Here is a 13,866-nt window from a genome sequence, read left to right as displayed (position 1 = left end):
CCCCACTCATGCTCTGTCTCTCTCTATCTTAAAAATAAATAAAACATTAAAAATTAAAAAAAACACAATAGACATATAGACAGATGGAGAAAAGACGAATACCGTTTGCTTTCACACATAATGTGGAATCTGAAAAACAAAACAAATGAGCAAACAAAAGGAGTCAGACCTACAAATACAGAGAACAAAATGGTGGTTGCCAGCGCCGGGAGGTGAGGGTAGGGGGATGGGCAAAATGGGTGAAGGGAATGGGAAGTACAGGCTTCCTGTTACGGAATGAATAAGTCATGGCAAGAAAAGGGTCAGCATGAGGAATCCAGTACAGGATATTGTAATAGTGTTGTGTGGTAACAGATGGTAGCTACGCTTGTGGTGAGCCTAGAGAGGGTGAGTCACTATGTTATCCACCCAAAAGTAATGTGACATTATCGTGTGTCACCTATACTCAAAAAAAAAATTTTTTTTAAAGAATAGATACATCTAAATCTTACATGAAAGCTAACAAATTAAAGCCACCAAATTATTTAGTTTTTAAAAATTTTAAACATTACAGGAAACCAAAGACAAAGCAAAAAACCGTCCCTACCCCTACCAATTTTTCTAAAAAGCATAGAAATAAAAAATTGAAAATTCAGTCCTGTGCCCTCCCCTGACTCATCTCCTAGTGATACGCACTTTTAGAGTGTGTGCAAGTCTTCCAAGTCTTAGTTATATTTACAGTGTCACAAATCAAAATTTTGTGATACACTTTGCTTTTTTTTTCCATTTAACTCTTCAGAGACTATTTCTAGGTCATCACATTTAGATATTTCTTTTCAAGTAGCTGCATAGTATTCTGTTCAGAGATAATTTATTAAATCCTCAATTGTGGGTATTCAGCTTGGCTCCCATATTGTTCTATTCACTAACAATGCTGTAGTGAACATGTTCGTTCTCTAGGAGAGTTTCTGAAGAGTGGAATCTATGACTCACTGGGTGTCCAGAGTGAAATTTTTAGTTAACTGTGCAAAAATTAACCTCCCGAAAGGTCATATCAATTGATAGTCCCTCCAGCAGTGTGTAAGGCGAATATTTACCACATCCTGACTAACACTTTATGTGGTTTATCTTCTTAATTTTTCTTCATGAGTACATATGACCGTGTGTATATTCTGTGAATTTTCTGTTTATAGTCTTGACTGAATTATTATAACTGAATGAAGGGGGCAAGAGCAGATGTGGGGAGAGCAGTTGAAAAGCAGATGTAGTTGTAGATGAGGGAGAAAGGATAGTGACTTGGGCTAGAATTGTAACAGGAGAGGGGGAGAGAGGGAGGGGGAGAAAGGGAGGGAGAGAGATATGAGTCATTTAAGATGTTCTGAAATACTGACTGGAGGAATTTTGTAATGAATTAGATATGTGTGTGAGGGAGAATGAGGTGTAAAGAGAATATACCAGTTTTCTCTTCTGAGGAGCTCGGTGGATGATGGTGCCACTCACTGGAGCAGTAGAGAGTAACGCCCTGGTGGAGGAAACGGCTATTTCAGTTTTTCACTTGTTGACTTTGAGGTCCCTACGAAACATCCAGGTGAAGCTGTTGAAACGTGACTGGAGAGATATATTTTATGGCTAGCGTGGAGAATGAGAAGATCAGTGATTTCAAAGACTAATGGCCGCCCTCCATCCCCAGTTTGTGGGGATGTGGCTGTGGCTGTAGGACTGGGTGTCAAGGGCCCTGGAGAAAGGCCTAGAAGATGAGAAAATGAGAACTCTGTGAGGCTGGATGTCGAATGACCAGAGGTCGTGAAGTGAAGGGAGCCAAATGGTGTAAATGTCAGATGAGTGTGGCTTTACTTAGAAGAGTAGAGGCATAGGGGCGCCTGGGTGGCGCAGTCGGTTAAGCGTCCGACTTCAGCCAGGTCACGATCTCGTGGTCCGTGAGTTCCAGCCCCGCGTCGGGCTCTGGGCTGATGGCTCAGAGCCTGGAGCCTGTTTCCGATTCTGTGTCTCCCTCTCTCTCTGCCCCTCCCCCGTTCATGCTCTGTCTCTCTCTGTCCCAAAAATAAATAAAAAACGTTGAAAAAAAAAAAAAAGAATATACGTCTCCAGGGGCGCCTGGCTGGCTCAGTCAGTTAAGTGCCTGAATTTGGCTCAGGTCATGGGCTCACGGTTCCTGAATTTGAGCCCCACATCCGGCTGTCTGCTGTTAGCACAGATCCTGCTTCGGATCCTCTGGCCCCCTCCCTTCCCTCCACCCCCCCCACACACACATACTTTCTCTCTCAAAAATAAACAAATGTAGGGGCGCCTGGGTGGTGCAGTCGGCTGAGCGTCCGACTTCAGCCAGGTCACGATCTCGCGGTCCGTGAGTTTGAGCCCCACGTCAGGCTCTGGGCTGATGGCTCGGAGCCTGGAGCCTGTTTCCGATTCTGTGTCTCCCTCTCTCTCTGCCCCTCCCCCGTTCATGCTCTGTCTCTCTCTGTCCCAAAAATAAATAAAAAACGTTGAAAAAAAAAATTAGAAGAGTAGAGGCATAGAGTTCTGAAGAGTATGAAGGAGTGTGTCCTAACTTCTGCACCTGACCTGTGAAGTACTTGAAGTTTGGCAGGAAATGCAGTCTATTTGGGAGAGGAAAACTGCGTCTTGGGGGAGAATCCGGATTTGGGTAACACAGGAGGTTTAAGTCCAGGGCCCTTTCGGTATCTTGTGAGAATGGACATGTTTAGGAGTTTTTATATCTTTGAATGGGAATTACAAGGGAGAAACTAGGGAAATTTTTGAGGGAGTGGGGAATTCAGGCTTGGGAGGGGAGAGGCACAGCACATTGCTGTAATGTTGAAAAGTATTGCAGACAAGAGGAGCGAACGTTTCAGTGACCAAGAAAAACACAGCTGTGAGTGCACTGCCTGCAGTTTCCCAGGGGATGGTGGACCCTCAGGCTTCATGGCACTCAGCCCAACATAATATTTTTATAGGGTATTTATAAAAATAAACGTACGCTTCAGTGTTCCATTGTGTCCTACTTGGGGATAATAGAAACTTCGAACTGGGGGTGCCTGGGTGGCTCAGTCAGTTAAGCGTCCAAACTCAGTGACAAAATTCACAAAAGTTCTTGAGAATATGATTCATTTATGATATGGTTTCTCATTAAAGTTAATCTTTGAGACAGACTTCAAATCAAGAAAAAAAAATTCCGAAGGGAAATACATAACCATGATGCCTTTTAACATGAACATTTTTTGAAATAAATTACGTTCAGCCATGGTTCATGTTTTTAAAGAATACAATTCAGAACTTCTTTTTAAAGAAAAATATTTATTTATTTATTTATTTATTTATTTATTTAGAGAAAGAGAGAGAGGGAGAGCAAGCATGAGTGGGGGAGGGGCAGAGAGAGGGAGAGAGAATCCCCAGAATAGATTGTGTCCGTTATGCTTAGAAACCTCCAGTGGCTTCTCGTCTCAAAATAAAACCTGCCTAGTGTTCCTGCCGTCGTCTACCATAGCCTTCTTTCACTTCGTCTCCTACCTCTTTCCAGCCACTTTGCCATAGCTTCACTTTCACTTCTTTGCTGTTTATTGAGCATACCAAGCACAGTCTCTTCTCAGATCGTTCGCTCTTACTGTTACCACTGCTTGAAATACCCTTCCTCCAGACAGCCAATAACTTACCCCCTCTCTTTCTGTCTACATACCATCTTTCTCCTCACCTCCCCCATATTTCTCTCTCTCCTCACCATACTTCTCTTTTGAATCTGACCTATCAATCGATCGATCATCTGTTTTCATCTCCTCATCTAGAGTAACACTGCCCGGTACAACTTTCTGTGATGATGGAAATGCTGTTTGTGCCGTCCAGTAAAGTAGCCACTAGCCACAACATGGCTATTAAGTGCTTGAGATGTAGCTAATGTGAGTGAAGTACTGAATTTTAAATTTTATTTAAGTACCTGCGTGTGACGAGGACTACCGTGTCGTGCAATCACAGAATACGTTGGAGGGGGAACCTCGGTTTTTTCACCGATGCAGCCCTGTACCAGTGTGCCTGTATATACTGTATGTGGTAGACAGCTGTAAGTGCTGAATGAATAAATGAACAGAGATACCAGTAAATCCTGGTCACCTCTGAATCCTTGACTCTCTTGATCTCAAATTCCAGCATGAACCCTTTTTAGTCATCTCCAGCCCTTCCCAGGCTTCTAGGTGTTCAGTGATGATCCTTAGGTCCATGGGTCCTCTTCACAAACTTCAGCATTGCAAATCAAAGATCCTAGGTTACATAAATTATATAAATTAAAATGGAACATACTTGGCAATGGGAGTGATAGATAAAGGAAAATGCAAGATGAAAGAAGTGTATGCTCTGTATCATAGAGCTCATGTTTGGGGAAAGTATTAAATGAATACATAAAGGAAAGGTCCTTGGCGTGTTAGCCAGGCATCCATAGGATGCGACGTGCTTTCCCCTCACGCCACATCTGTCCCTTTGCTTTCTTTATTCTCTCACAGAAGAGCTCTTTCAACTGTGAAAATTCCCTGAAGATGGGATCCATCATGAAGTTTGAGGAACTGTATATACAATAAGCTACTCCCACTGGCTTTTACTTATGACAAAATCATCACGGCTGTTGTCCTGATGAGAAAATTCTTATGGTTGCAAATCCTTATGGCCGCCCTCCATAAGAGTAGTTACAGTTTGGAGATGAGCTTGGTAGTTAGATGCTCTTAAAAGCTAAAAACAAAGACAGAATTTAAAAGAAAGGGTGAATAACAGAAGTGTCAGATCATTAGTTTTCCCACTGCATTCCAGGGAGCTCCTCCTTCAGGAATTGCTACAAAGACCTCAACTCCACTCATATTGCCTATCCCAATCTTTCTTCAACCCTGTTTTATTTTTTGTGCCAGTGTGAAAAATTACTTTACTTGTCAAAGGGCTCTCATCATTGAAAAGTTTGCAAATCACTGCACTTAAACCTTCTTCATTTATTGCTTACCTCAGTAAGACTTTTGAAAGGCGCTGGATGGCAATGAATACAGTGTTGGGTTTTCTGACAGTGGGCAATCAGTGGTGCGAGTCAAAGGCGATATATTTTGTTTGGATGCTAGGAGTGCAGGTAGTGAGGTTGGCATTATTAAGAAAAATTGATGAGTGGAACACATATTCTTGTAGGGTCCTATAGTCAGGGCCTCAGAAAGCTGTTTTGGTGTATTGAAAATTAAATAAAGCTTGTTTTTGTGATCAGCAGGAAAACAGAGATCCACAACAAGCTTTTCGATTATGGCTTAAAAAAAAGCACGAAGAGCAGCTGAGAGAAAGAAAGACAGAAGAACTACGAAAGCAGGAGGAATGTTTATTCTTCCTTAAAGGGACCGAAGGCCGCGAAAGGGCCTTTAAACAGTAAGTCACAGGCAGGGCATGTTTCCCCTTTTCTCACAGTCGTTGTAGAGTTATATCGTCAAGAAAGCTTGGAAAAAAAATACCACAAAATATTTTATTGCTTATATTACATATCTATTCAGTTTTAAGTCCACACTTCTAAAACCTGAGAAAATTCTTTAGCTCCATACTATGCATTGTATCTATATACCATTCTTTCTTCAAGGTATTTTCTATTTTTTTATGTTTATTTATTTTTGGAGATGGGGAAGGGGCGGAAAGTGAGGGAGACAGAATCCCTAGTAGCTTCTGGGTTGTCAGCACAGAGCTCCATGTGGGGCTCAATCTCACGAATGGTGAGATCATGACCTGAGCTGATACCAAGAGTGCGACGCTTAACTGACTGAGCCACCCAGGCGCCCCTCTTCAAGATATTTTCAATACCCAAATTATTTTATATTTCACCAGTCTGATAACCTTTGATAGCCTGCCATTTATTTTATTTGTTATTTTGTTCACTTCTTAGAGAAATGGACCAAAGACTGTTTACAGCTTCTCTTATACACTCCTCAGAAAAACTGAATAAAGAGTTGCATTTCCCAAGAAATATTTTTAGGTAAAGAAAGACAGGCTGAGGAGGAAGATCTGTACAAACCAAATGGAAAAGAGATTTTGGACACATACTTTCAAGGCAAACCTGATCTTTTCAGTTACCTGGTGGATACTTTGTATTACCTGACTAATTGTGAGGAAACAGACCTGGTTTCAGAATTTTGCCAGCAGGCCTTGGGAGAGGGAATGAGTCCAGTTGTTTGAAGTTCCTTTCTTTCCTGTCTTTTTTGCTGTCTCTGTCTTTGTTTCTGTGCTTCTTTCTTCCTTTCCTTTTTTTTTTAACATATGTAATTATCATAACAGAAGCAGTAAATGTGCATTGTGGAAATGGAGGCAGAAAAGTCACATTTTCATCACCCAGAGATCACTGTTAGTACCTTAGTGCATATCTTTTCTCTATACGTACATTTATAATTTTAAAATATAAATTGAGATCATACTGGTTATACTGTTCTGTAATCTGCTTATTTTTATTGACGATCTCATCTAATACCCAGTCCAGAATCCTATTTTTTCCCAATTGACCCCTAAATGACTACAGTTAATTTGCTCAAAGTAGTGTCTAATTCAGGACCACACAACCTTGGCTTAGATGCTTAAGTCTATTCAGTTCTGACACAGTTATTTCGTTGTTTAGGGTTATTTCTGAAAACAAGTGTGTATACACACGCATACCACATATATACTTTCATATGTGTGTATACAGTTATTTGGGGGTTATTTTACCTAAGCAAGGTTATAGATTCAAATTGGTTAGAATGTGGACTCTTCCTTCACCATAGAGCACGTTAATGTCTACCAAGAACGAGGTAACCTTTCTTTCTTTCTTTCTTTCTTTCTTTTTCTTTCTTTCTTTCTTTCCTTTCTTTCTTTCTTTCTTTCTTTCTTTCTTTCTTTCTTTCTTTCTTTCTTTCTCTGTCTTTTCTTTTCTCTTTCTTTCTCTTTCTTTCTTTCTTTCTTTCTTTCTTTCTTTTTTTTTTAACTTAAATTTTAGTTAACATTCGATGCAGTATTGGTTTTAGGAGTAGAATTCAGTGATTCATCACTTACATACAACACCCAGTGCTCATTGCAAGTGGTAAGGCAATATTTCTGTATGTTGGTATTCTTAACCTAACTGAGCCATGTTTTAGAATACAGGTAGTTGCAAAAAATAAGTTATTTGGAATCTATCAAATACTTGATTGCTTGGAAAATCATATTAAAAAAAGAATAGGACCTTTATCACATGTGAAATATTGTATTTATTACTAAAAACCCAGTTTTTTAGCTGGCAGTTTCATTGTAAGAGGAACTTAATTTTAAGTATTTGATTGCAAATGTGACTGTGCTTCCTTGTGTGATCATAGGGGATAAGTCTGAAATTTTTCAGTTAGTACTTTAATAATTTTTGTTGTGACTATAGCATTTCAATGTAAAGAACTCAATTTCCTTTAATAGCCTGCAGTAGTAACTTTACAGCAAAAGAGAGGTTTGTACTCACCAGTTCTGATCATATCTTTTTCTACAGATGGCTACGAAGGAAACGGATCGAAAAACTAGCAGAGCAACAAGCTGTCAGAGAAAGAACTAGACAGCTCCGACTAGAAGCAAAGCATTCTAAACAATTGCAGAGCCACCTACATATGTCAGAAGCCAAAGCTTTTCGTTTTACTGATCATTACAATTGAAAGTATCTTAAATACTTCATTTGGAAGCTGCTACCCTCAGAATTTTGTGTATCATTTCTAATGGCCTGTGTGCTTTGGTCATACTCGAAATTATGGAAATGCTATTTATCTTTTGGTGATACTGACAGTGAATTTATCTTTTTTTTTTAACACTAAACAAAATAAATTTCTTCCCTCGCATTGCTGTATTGTGTTATACCGTAGTCCGTGCAACAAATTGAACAACGAATGAACGCTAGATTCCTTTACTTGTAATTTATTGGCATTTCTAGCTGGAAGGAACATAAGAAAGGGACAAATTTCTATTCTTGGTCTCTCTTATTATTAAAAAAAGATGGCAATAGAACATTTCATAAAGCTGTAGTGACCTCTTAAACAAGCCTGGTTCAAGGCCTTAAACAAAATCCTGCCTATGACAACTTTGAGTTTGAATAGCTGTGGCAAAAGCTGAGGAATAGGGTGGGCTTACTTCCTCATGTTCTTTACAAAATGAAGATAGTAATTATGCATCCAATTTTGGTATGTTACAAACTTAGCTGGCTCTTATTTAGAGTTTATGGTGTACGTGGTATTGTTGGAGATGCTTTACGTAAATCATTTGCTTTAATCCTCGTAACAACCCTACTGGTCTTGTTTTGCAGATGAGGAAACTAAAGTATAGAGGGGAGCGGTTTGCTCACAGGTTGTGATCTGCATGATTGCAAAATCTTTTCTCTGAGGCATGTTATAAAGTTTACATACCTTGGTAGATATGGTGAAATATTTAAGACTGTACAGGAATCTGACATGTGGAGGAACAGTACTCAAAATGCGTAAGAGCATTTAAAGGGTGGAGGACAAAGGCACCCATACAAGTGTGATTGGAGACTGGAGAATCAGTGTAGGAGTTCTGTTAAAGCTTCAAAAGACACGGCTCTCGTCAACTGCGTATTCGTACTTTAATCACTCGACCCTAAATGAGAAAACACAGAATCATCGAATCCTGTCTCAACCTCTTATGGCACTTTCAGCATACACCAGATAATTTAAAATTCTGTTATAACTAGTTGGGGTTGTTTACAGTTATCGTTAATGATACAAAGCAACTTAACATTTGAATATTCCACAACAGTTTTACAAAAAAGGCTGTTGGAATTTTGATAGAGATCACAGTGAACCTATAGATTGTTTTGGGTAGTACTGTCATTTTAATAAAATTACCTTCCAACCCATAATAGCACAGATGTCTTTTCATTTAGTGCAGCAACATTGCTGCAGTTTTCACCATACGAGTCTTTCACCTTCTTGGTTGAATTTATTTACAGATACTTTATTCTTTTGGATTCCATTGCAAATGAATTGTCTTCTTAATTTGCTTTTGAGTTGTATATGCAAAAACAAAAAATGAATTTTTGCATTGATATACTGTGAAATGTTGCTGAATTTATCAGCACTAGAGTTTTTGTAGATTTCTTGGAATTTTCTACATATGGGATAACGTCACCTGTGAATAGAGATAGTTATACTTCTTCCTTTCCAAATTGGATTCCTTTTCTTTTTCATGACTGATTACTTTGGCTAAGACTTCCAGTATAGTGTAGAATAGTGGTGATAAAAGTGGGCATCCTTGTCTTGTTCTTGATCTTAAAAGGAAAGGTTTTAGTCATTCACTATTGAGTATGATGTTAGCTGTGGGGTTTTCCATAAATGCTTATAAAGTTGAAGTTCTTACCATTCTATTCTACTTATTCCTATTTGGTCCCTATTTTTCTGAGTGCTTTTATCATAAAAGGGTGTTGGATTTTATCAAAAGTTCTTTCTGCATCAAGTGAAATCATCATGTAGTTTTTCCCTTTTGTCCTCTTATATGATGTGTGTATATCCTATATGTATGATATACACATTGTGTGTGTGTATGATCTACTACATTGGTTGATTTTCTTATGTCGAACTACCCTTGCATTCCTGAGATAAATACCACTTGGTCATGGTATATAATCCCTTTACTGTGCTGTTGTAGTTTGCTGGGAATTTGTTGAGGAACTTTTTCATCTATATTCATAAGAATATATGGCGTTGGAAAGTTGTTGTTGTTGTTGTTGTTGTTTTTAACCGATTTAATCTATTATAGGCCTGTTCACATTTTCTATTTCTTCTTGTGTCAGTTTTGGTAATTTGTGTGTTTCTAGGGATTTGTCCACTTTCATCTAGTTTATTTGTTGAAGTACTATTACTCCTTTTTGTTTGTTTTACTTATTTGAGGTTGGTAATAATTCCCCCACTTTCATTTCTGATTTTAGTTATTTGCATCTTCTTTTTTTCTTAGTCTGGCTGTAGGTTTGTCAATTTTGTGGGTCTTTTCAAAGAACCAATTTTCTATTTCCTTGATACTGTTTTTATGTTCTCTATTTTATCTCTGCTCTAGTTTTGATTCCTTCGTTCTGCTAGCTTTGGACTTAAGTTTGCGCTTTTTTTTCTAGGTCCTTAGGTGTGATGTTAGGTTGTCGATTTGAGATCATTTTCTTTCTTTTTCTTTTGTTTAGCTCAATTAATTGTTACCTTTATTATTGTTACTATTCTTGACATTCTTAAACCAACCACTGCAAAAGTGTGCTATTGGCTTGTGGTTATGAGTATATGCACAATTTTTTGTGTGTGTGATAAAATATATATAACAAAGCTTACCATTTTGGCCATTTTTAAAATGTATAATTCAGGGGCATTAAGTATATTCATATTGTACAACCGTCATGACTTGCCATCTTCAGAATTTTTCATCATCCCAGCAGACTCTGTAATAATTAAAAACTCCCTGTTCTGCCTTCCCTTGACTCCCCATAACCACTATTCTACTTTCTGTCACTATGAATTTATTTCATGTACCTACACTCTTTGTCCTTTTATTTCACTTAGTGTAACGTATTAAAGGTTCATTTATGCTGTAGCATATACCAGATTTTCAGTCCTTTTTAAGGCTGATATTCCACTGCACATATATACCACATTTTGCTTATCAATGGATAATCAAATGGATAAGGATGAATGCATCCATCAAAGGACACCTATGTTACTTTCACCTTCCTTTTGGCTACACGAATAATGCTGCTGTGAACACTGGTATACAACTATTTGGGTCCTTGCTTTCAGTTCTTTTGGGTGTTTACCTACAAGTGAATTGCTGGATCATATGGTAATTCTATGTTTGATTTTTTTTTAAATTTTATTTTAGAAAGAGAACGTGAGCTGGAGAGGGGCAGAGGAAGAGAGAGAATCCCAAGCAGAGCTCGGGGTTCTTGACGCAGGGCTCCATTTCACGACCTGCACCGAAATCAAGAGTCTGATGCTCAACCGACTGAGCCACCTAGGTGCCCGTGTTTAATTTTTTGAGGAACTACTATACTGTCTTCAACAGTGGTTGCACCATTTTACATTCTCACCAGTAACGTACAAGGGTTCTAATTTCTCCACATCCTTGTCAATGCTTATTTTCCTTCTGTGATAAGTGGCCATTGTAATGGGCATGAAGTGATACTGATTAATGATGTTGAGAATCTTTTGATATGTTATTGGCATTTTGTACATCTTTGTTTAGGAAATGTCTCGTCATGTCCTTTGCCCATTTTTTAATTAGGTTGTTTGTTTTTTGGTTGCTATGTTGTAGACCTTTATTCTGGACACTAGACCCTTATTAGCTATATGATTTGCAAATATTTTCTTTGGTTCTGTAGGTTGCCTTTTCATTTTGTGGATACTGTCCTTTGATTAAAAAGTTTTTAATTTTGATGAAGTTAACTATTTTTTTCTCTTCTTGCCTGTGCTTCTGGTGTCATATCCAAGAAATCATCGCCAAATCCAATGTCATGAAGCTTTTCCTCTATGTTTTCCTCAAGTTTTATGCTAAGTAAACCTAAAGGAAAGGCTGAAGAATCAACTATAAATAGTATAAGTTAGAGGAAGACTTGACAAGCACATTAAATCAATATTCAAAATAAATGTAGAGAAATTTATTGCCATTTCAAAGTATAACTCTGATGAGTCAGACAAAAAAACCATTAAGTTGACATTAAAATATGTTATTTGACCAGATTTGTCTTCAGAAGATTTCTCTTTTGATAGACAGTTCTGCACCTACTATGGTGTAATCTGGTGGAAACATATTGTGGATATTTTTAAAGACCTATAAAAAGGGTGTTTTATGATGGTTCATCATAAACAATTATTAATTAATTGATGGATTTCATTTTTCATTTTGTACAATGTTCCAGAAAGATTCAACTTTCTCTACCACATTTTATATCAAATTGGATATTCCTACTGTGTTGCATTTGTCAAAATGAGCTCAGTGGAATCTGTTTTCTTTATATATGTCAAGTTGCACCCATTCAAACTATGGCATTCCCCACACAAAACCAACATAATATGTTTTGCTGAAACGCTTGCTAATATGCTGGTAAAATACTTCTAATTTTCCTAACATGTAGCATTTGGTTTTAAAATATTAGTCCCTTCACCCATAGTATTTCCATGAGCCTCCTTTGTAGCCCCAACAAAATCACCAAAAAGGGAATGGACACTCCCTCCACCCATCCCCCTGGCTATTATTCCTTGAGAGTAGGGGCCAGAAAACTTTCTGTAAAGGACCTGATAGGAAATATTTTAAGCTCTGCAGGCCATACAAGCCCTGTTGCATCTATTCGATTGTACTGCTGTGGTGTAAAAAAACAAAACAAAAAACCAGAAAATAACCAGAGACAACAGTAAATGAGTGGTGTGGCCGCATATGACCCACCTTGCACTAAGAGTACCAAAAGTTAAGTCTGCTCATATTAAATACACAGCAAGACATAACTTAGGGCTTAAAATAAAGGTGGAATCTTTTTCTTTCAGAGTCCTTTAGGAAAAGCATCATACAGTGCCTGCAAAGTTATCATCTCCTTTAAATATAGCTACACAGTTTCCTTCTTTTCTTACCCTGAGATACTTATTAAGAAAGGGTAATCTGTGGTCCAGTACATAAAACATCTTTGGGGATATAGATTACGTAAATAGAAAGTGATATTACTTCTACCACTGTAAGAACTCCAGCTCCCAGAGAAGCAAGTGCCTGTGGCGTGCCTCCGACACGCTGAATGTTAAAGGACAATAAGTTCTCCCTGGCAGTGGTTGCAGCAATTGAAAGTTATGTTTTCATATCTAGTATAGGGATGAAATCGTCCAATATTTTTCTTTGTGGCAAGTAAGGTGGTTGGTGAAGACTCAGAAAATGGGTTGTCAGGTGAGCTTTCTGTACAGGTAACTGGATCTAAAATGCGTAGAACCTAGGGAAAACAAGAAGTAATGTCAGATGAATGCATTAGGGACTGTAAAAGCCCTTGGCTTTATTGATTAATATAAGTACTTATAAAACCCCATTTCATTCACATGTAACTACCAGAAAAAATAACATCTGAATGATGAATTTGATTGGTTAGAGAACTTGTCCCTTTTCAAAAAGCTCTAAATTATGAACGGTGTCTAGTTATGACATTACCTAGGTTGCCTCGTTTTCAAAAATGATGAAATTAATGTTCTTTAATGGATATTGGTGAAAAAAGCATGAAAACACAGAAGAAAATATGATGGTTATATCAATTTAAGTGGCATCAGTTTTTACCCTTAACCAAAAAGCACCCACCACCTTCCTTCTATGATCTTTCATTAACTGCCTGGAATCAGGATTCTGCATTCTTCTCCTGAAATCGTATTTCAAAGTTTATAATGAGTTACTTGTAAAATCAATGCCTCTGTTTCTAGTTTATATGCAACATTTTATGCTAACAATCATGTTCTTGTTCATGTTCTTGGATGTCACAGAACCGTGCTCTCTGAATTCTTCTGCTCTGACATGTCCTGTTCTACGACCCACAACAGGAGGAACCTTTGGGTTGAATACAATTCTCCAGTGAAGGGCAAGGATAACACGCTTAGTTCATAGCTCCTGTTTGTCACGCTTACATTCGCCCAGCCATATTCACAGGAGGAGGATGGGTCGTGGTATAAACGAGGTAGGCACTGCAGTTGGAAAGGAACTGGGAAAAGCAGCAGGGGAAAGAATGTTCTTGCTTTCTTGTGCAAGCCTATGCCTTATGTAAGGAGCTTCCAGATGTGGTTGGATGTGCCTGTCTCTCTCTCAAGCTGTCCAGCAGGTTTTTTTCCTTCTAAGTTACCAACATACCCAAAGGACTAGAGCTAATTTAAGAATGTCCTGCCA

At 38.2% G+C, this 13,866-nt stretch overlaps 2 protein-coding genes across 7 annotated transcripts in view; one reads left to right on the top strand and one right to left on the bottom strand.

Moving 5' to 3' along the window:
• Positions 1–7,817, top strand: part of CCDC181 (coiled-coil domain containing 181) — a 29,339-nt gene extending 21,522 nt beyond the window's left edge. For 4 of the 6 annotated variants that reach the window (XM_043567944.1, XM_043567946.1, XM_043567947.1 and 1 more), the window contains exons 5-6: positions 5,222–5,376; positions 7,478–7,817. In XM_043567944.1, coding sequence (XP_043423879.1) covers positions 5,222–5,376; positions 7,478–7,637 — 315 coding nt within the window. In that variant the 3' untranslated portion in view covers positions 7,638–7,817. The remainder of the gene's footprint in view (positions 1–5,221; positions 5,377–7,477) is intronic. The other 2 variants (XM_043567945.1, XM_043567949.1) reach the window with 2 other exon arrangements.
• A 3,790-nt stretch (positions 7,818–11,607) lies between these two features.
• Positions 11,608–13,866, bottom strand: part of BLZF1 (basic leucine zipper nuclear factor 1) — a 29,819-nt gene continuing 27,560 nt past the window's right edge. Inside the window, exon 7 of the mRNA XM_043567943.1 lies at positions 11,608–12,934. Coding sequence (XP_043423878.1) covers positions 12,749–12,934 — 186 coding nt within the window. The 3' untranslated portion in view covers positions 11,608–12,748. The remainder of the gene's footprint in view (positions 12,935–13,866) is intronic.

Source organism: Prionailurus bengalensis, chromosome E4 (genome assembly GCF_016509475.1).
Source record: "Prionailurus bengalensis isolate Pbe53 chromosome E4, Fcat_Pben_1.1_paternal_pri, whole genome shotgun sequence".
Classification (NCBI taxonomy): Eukaryota; Metazoa; Chordata; class Mammalia; order Carnivora; family Felidae; genus Prionailurus; species Prionailurus bengalensis.
The sequence above is the reverse complement of the archived record's forward strand: the minus strand, read 5'-3'. Positions and strand labels throughout refer to the sequence as shown.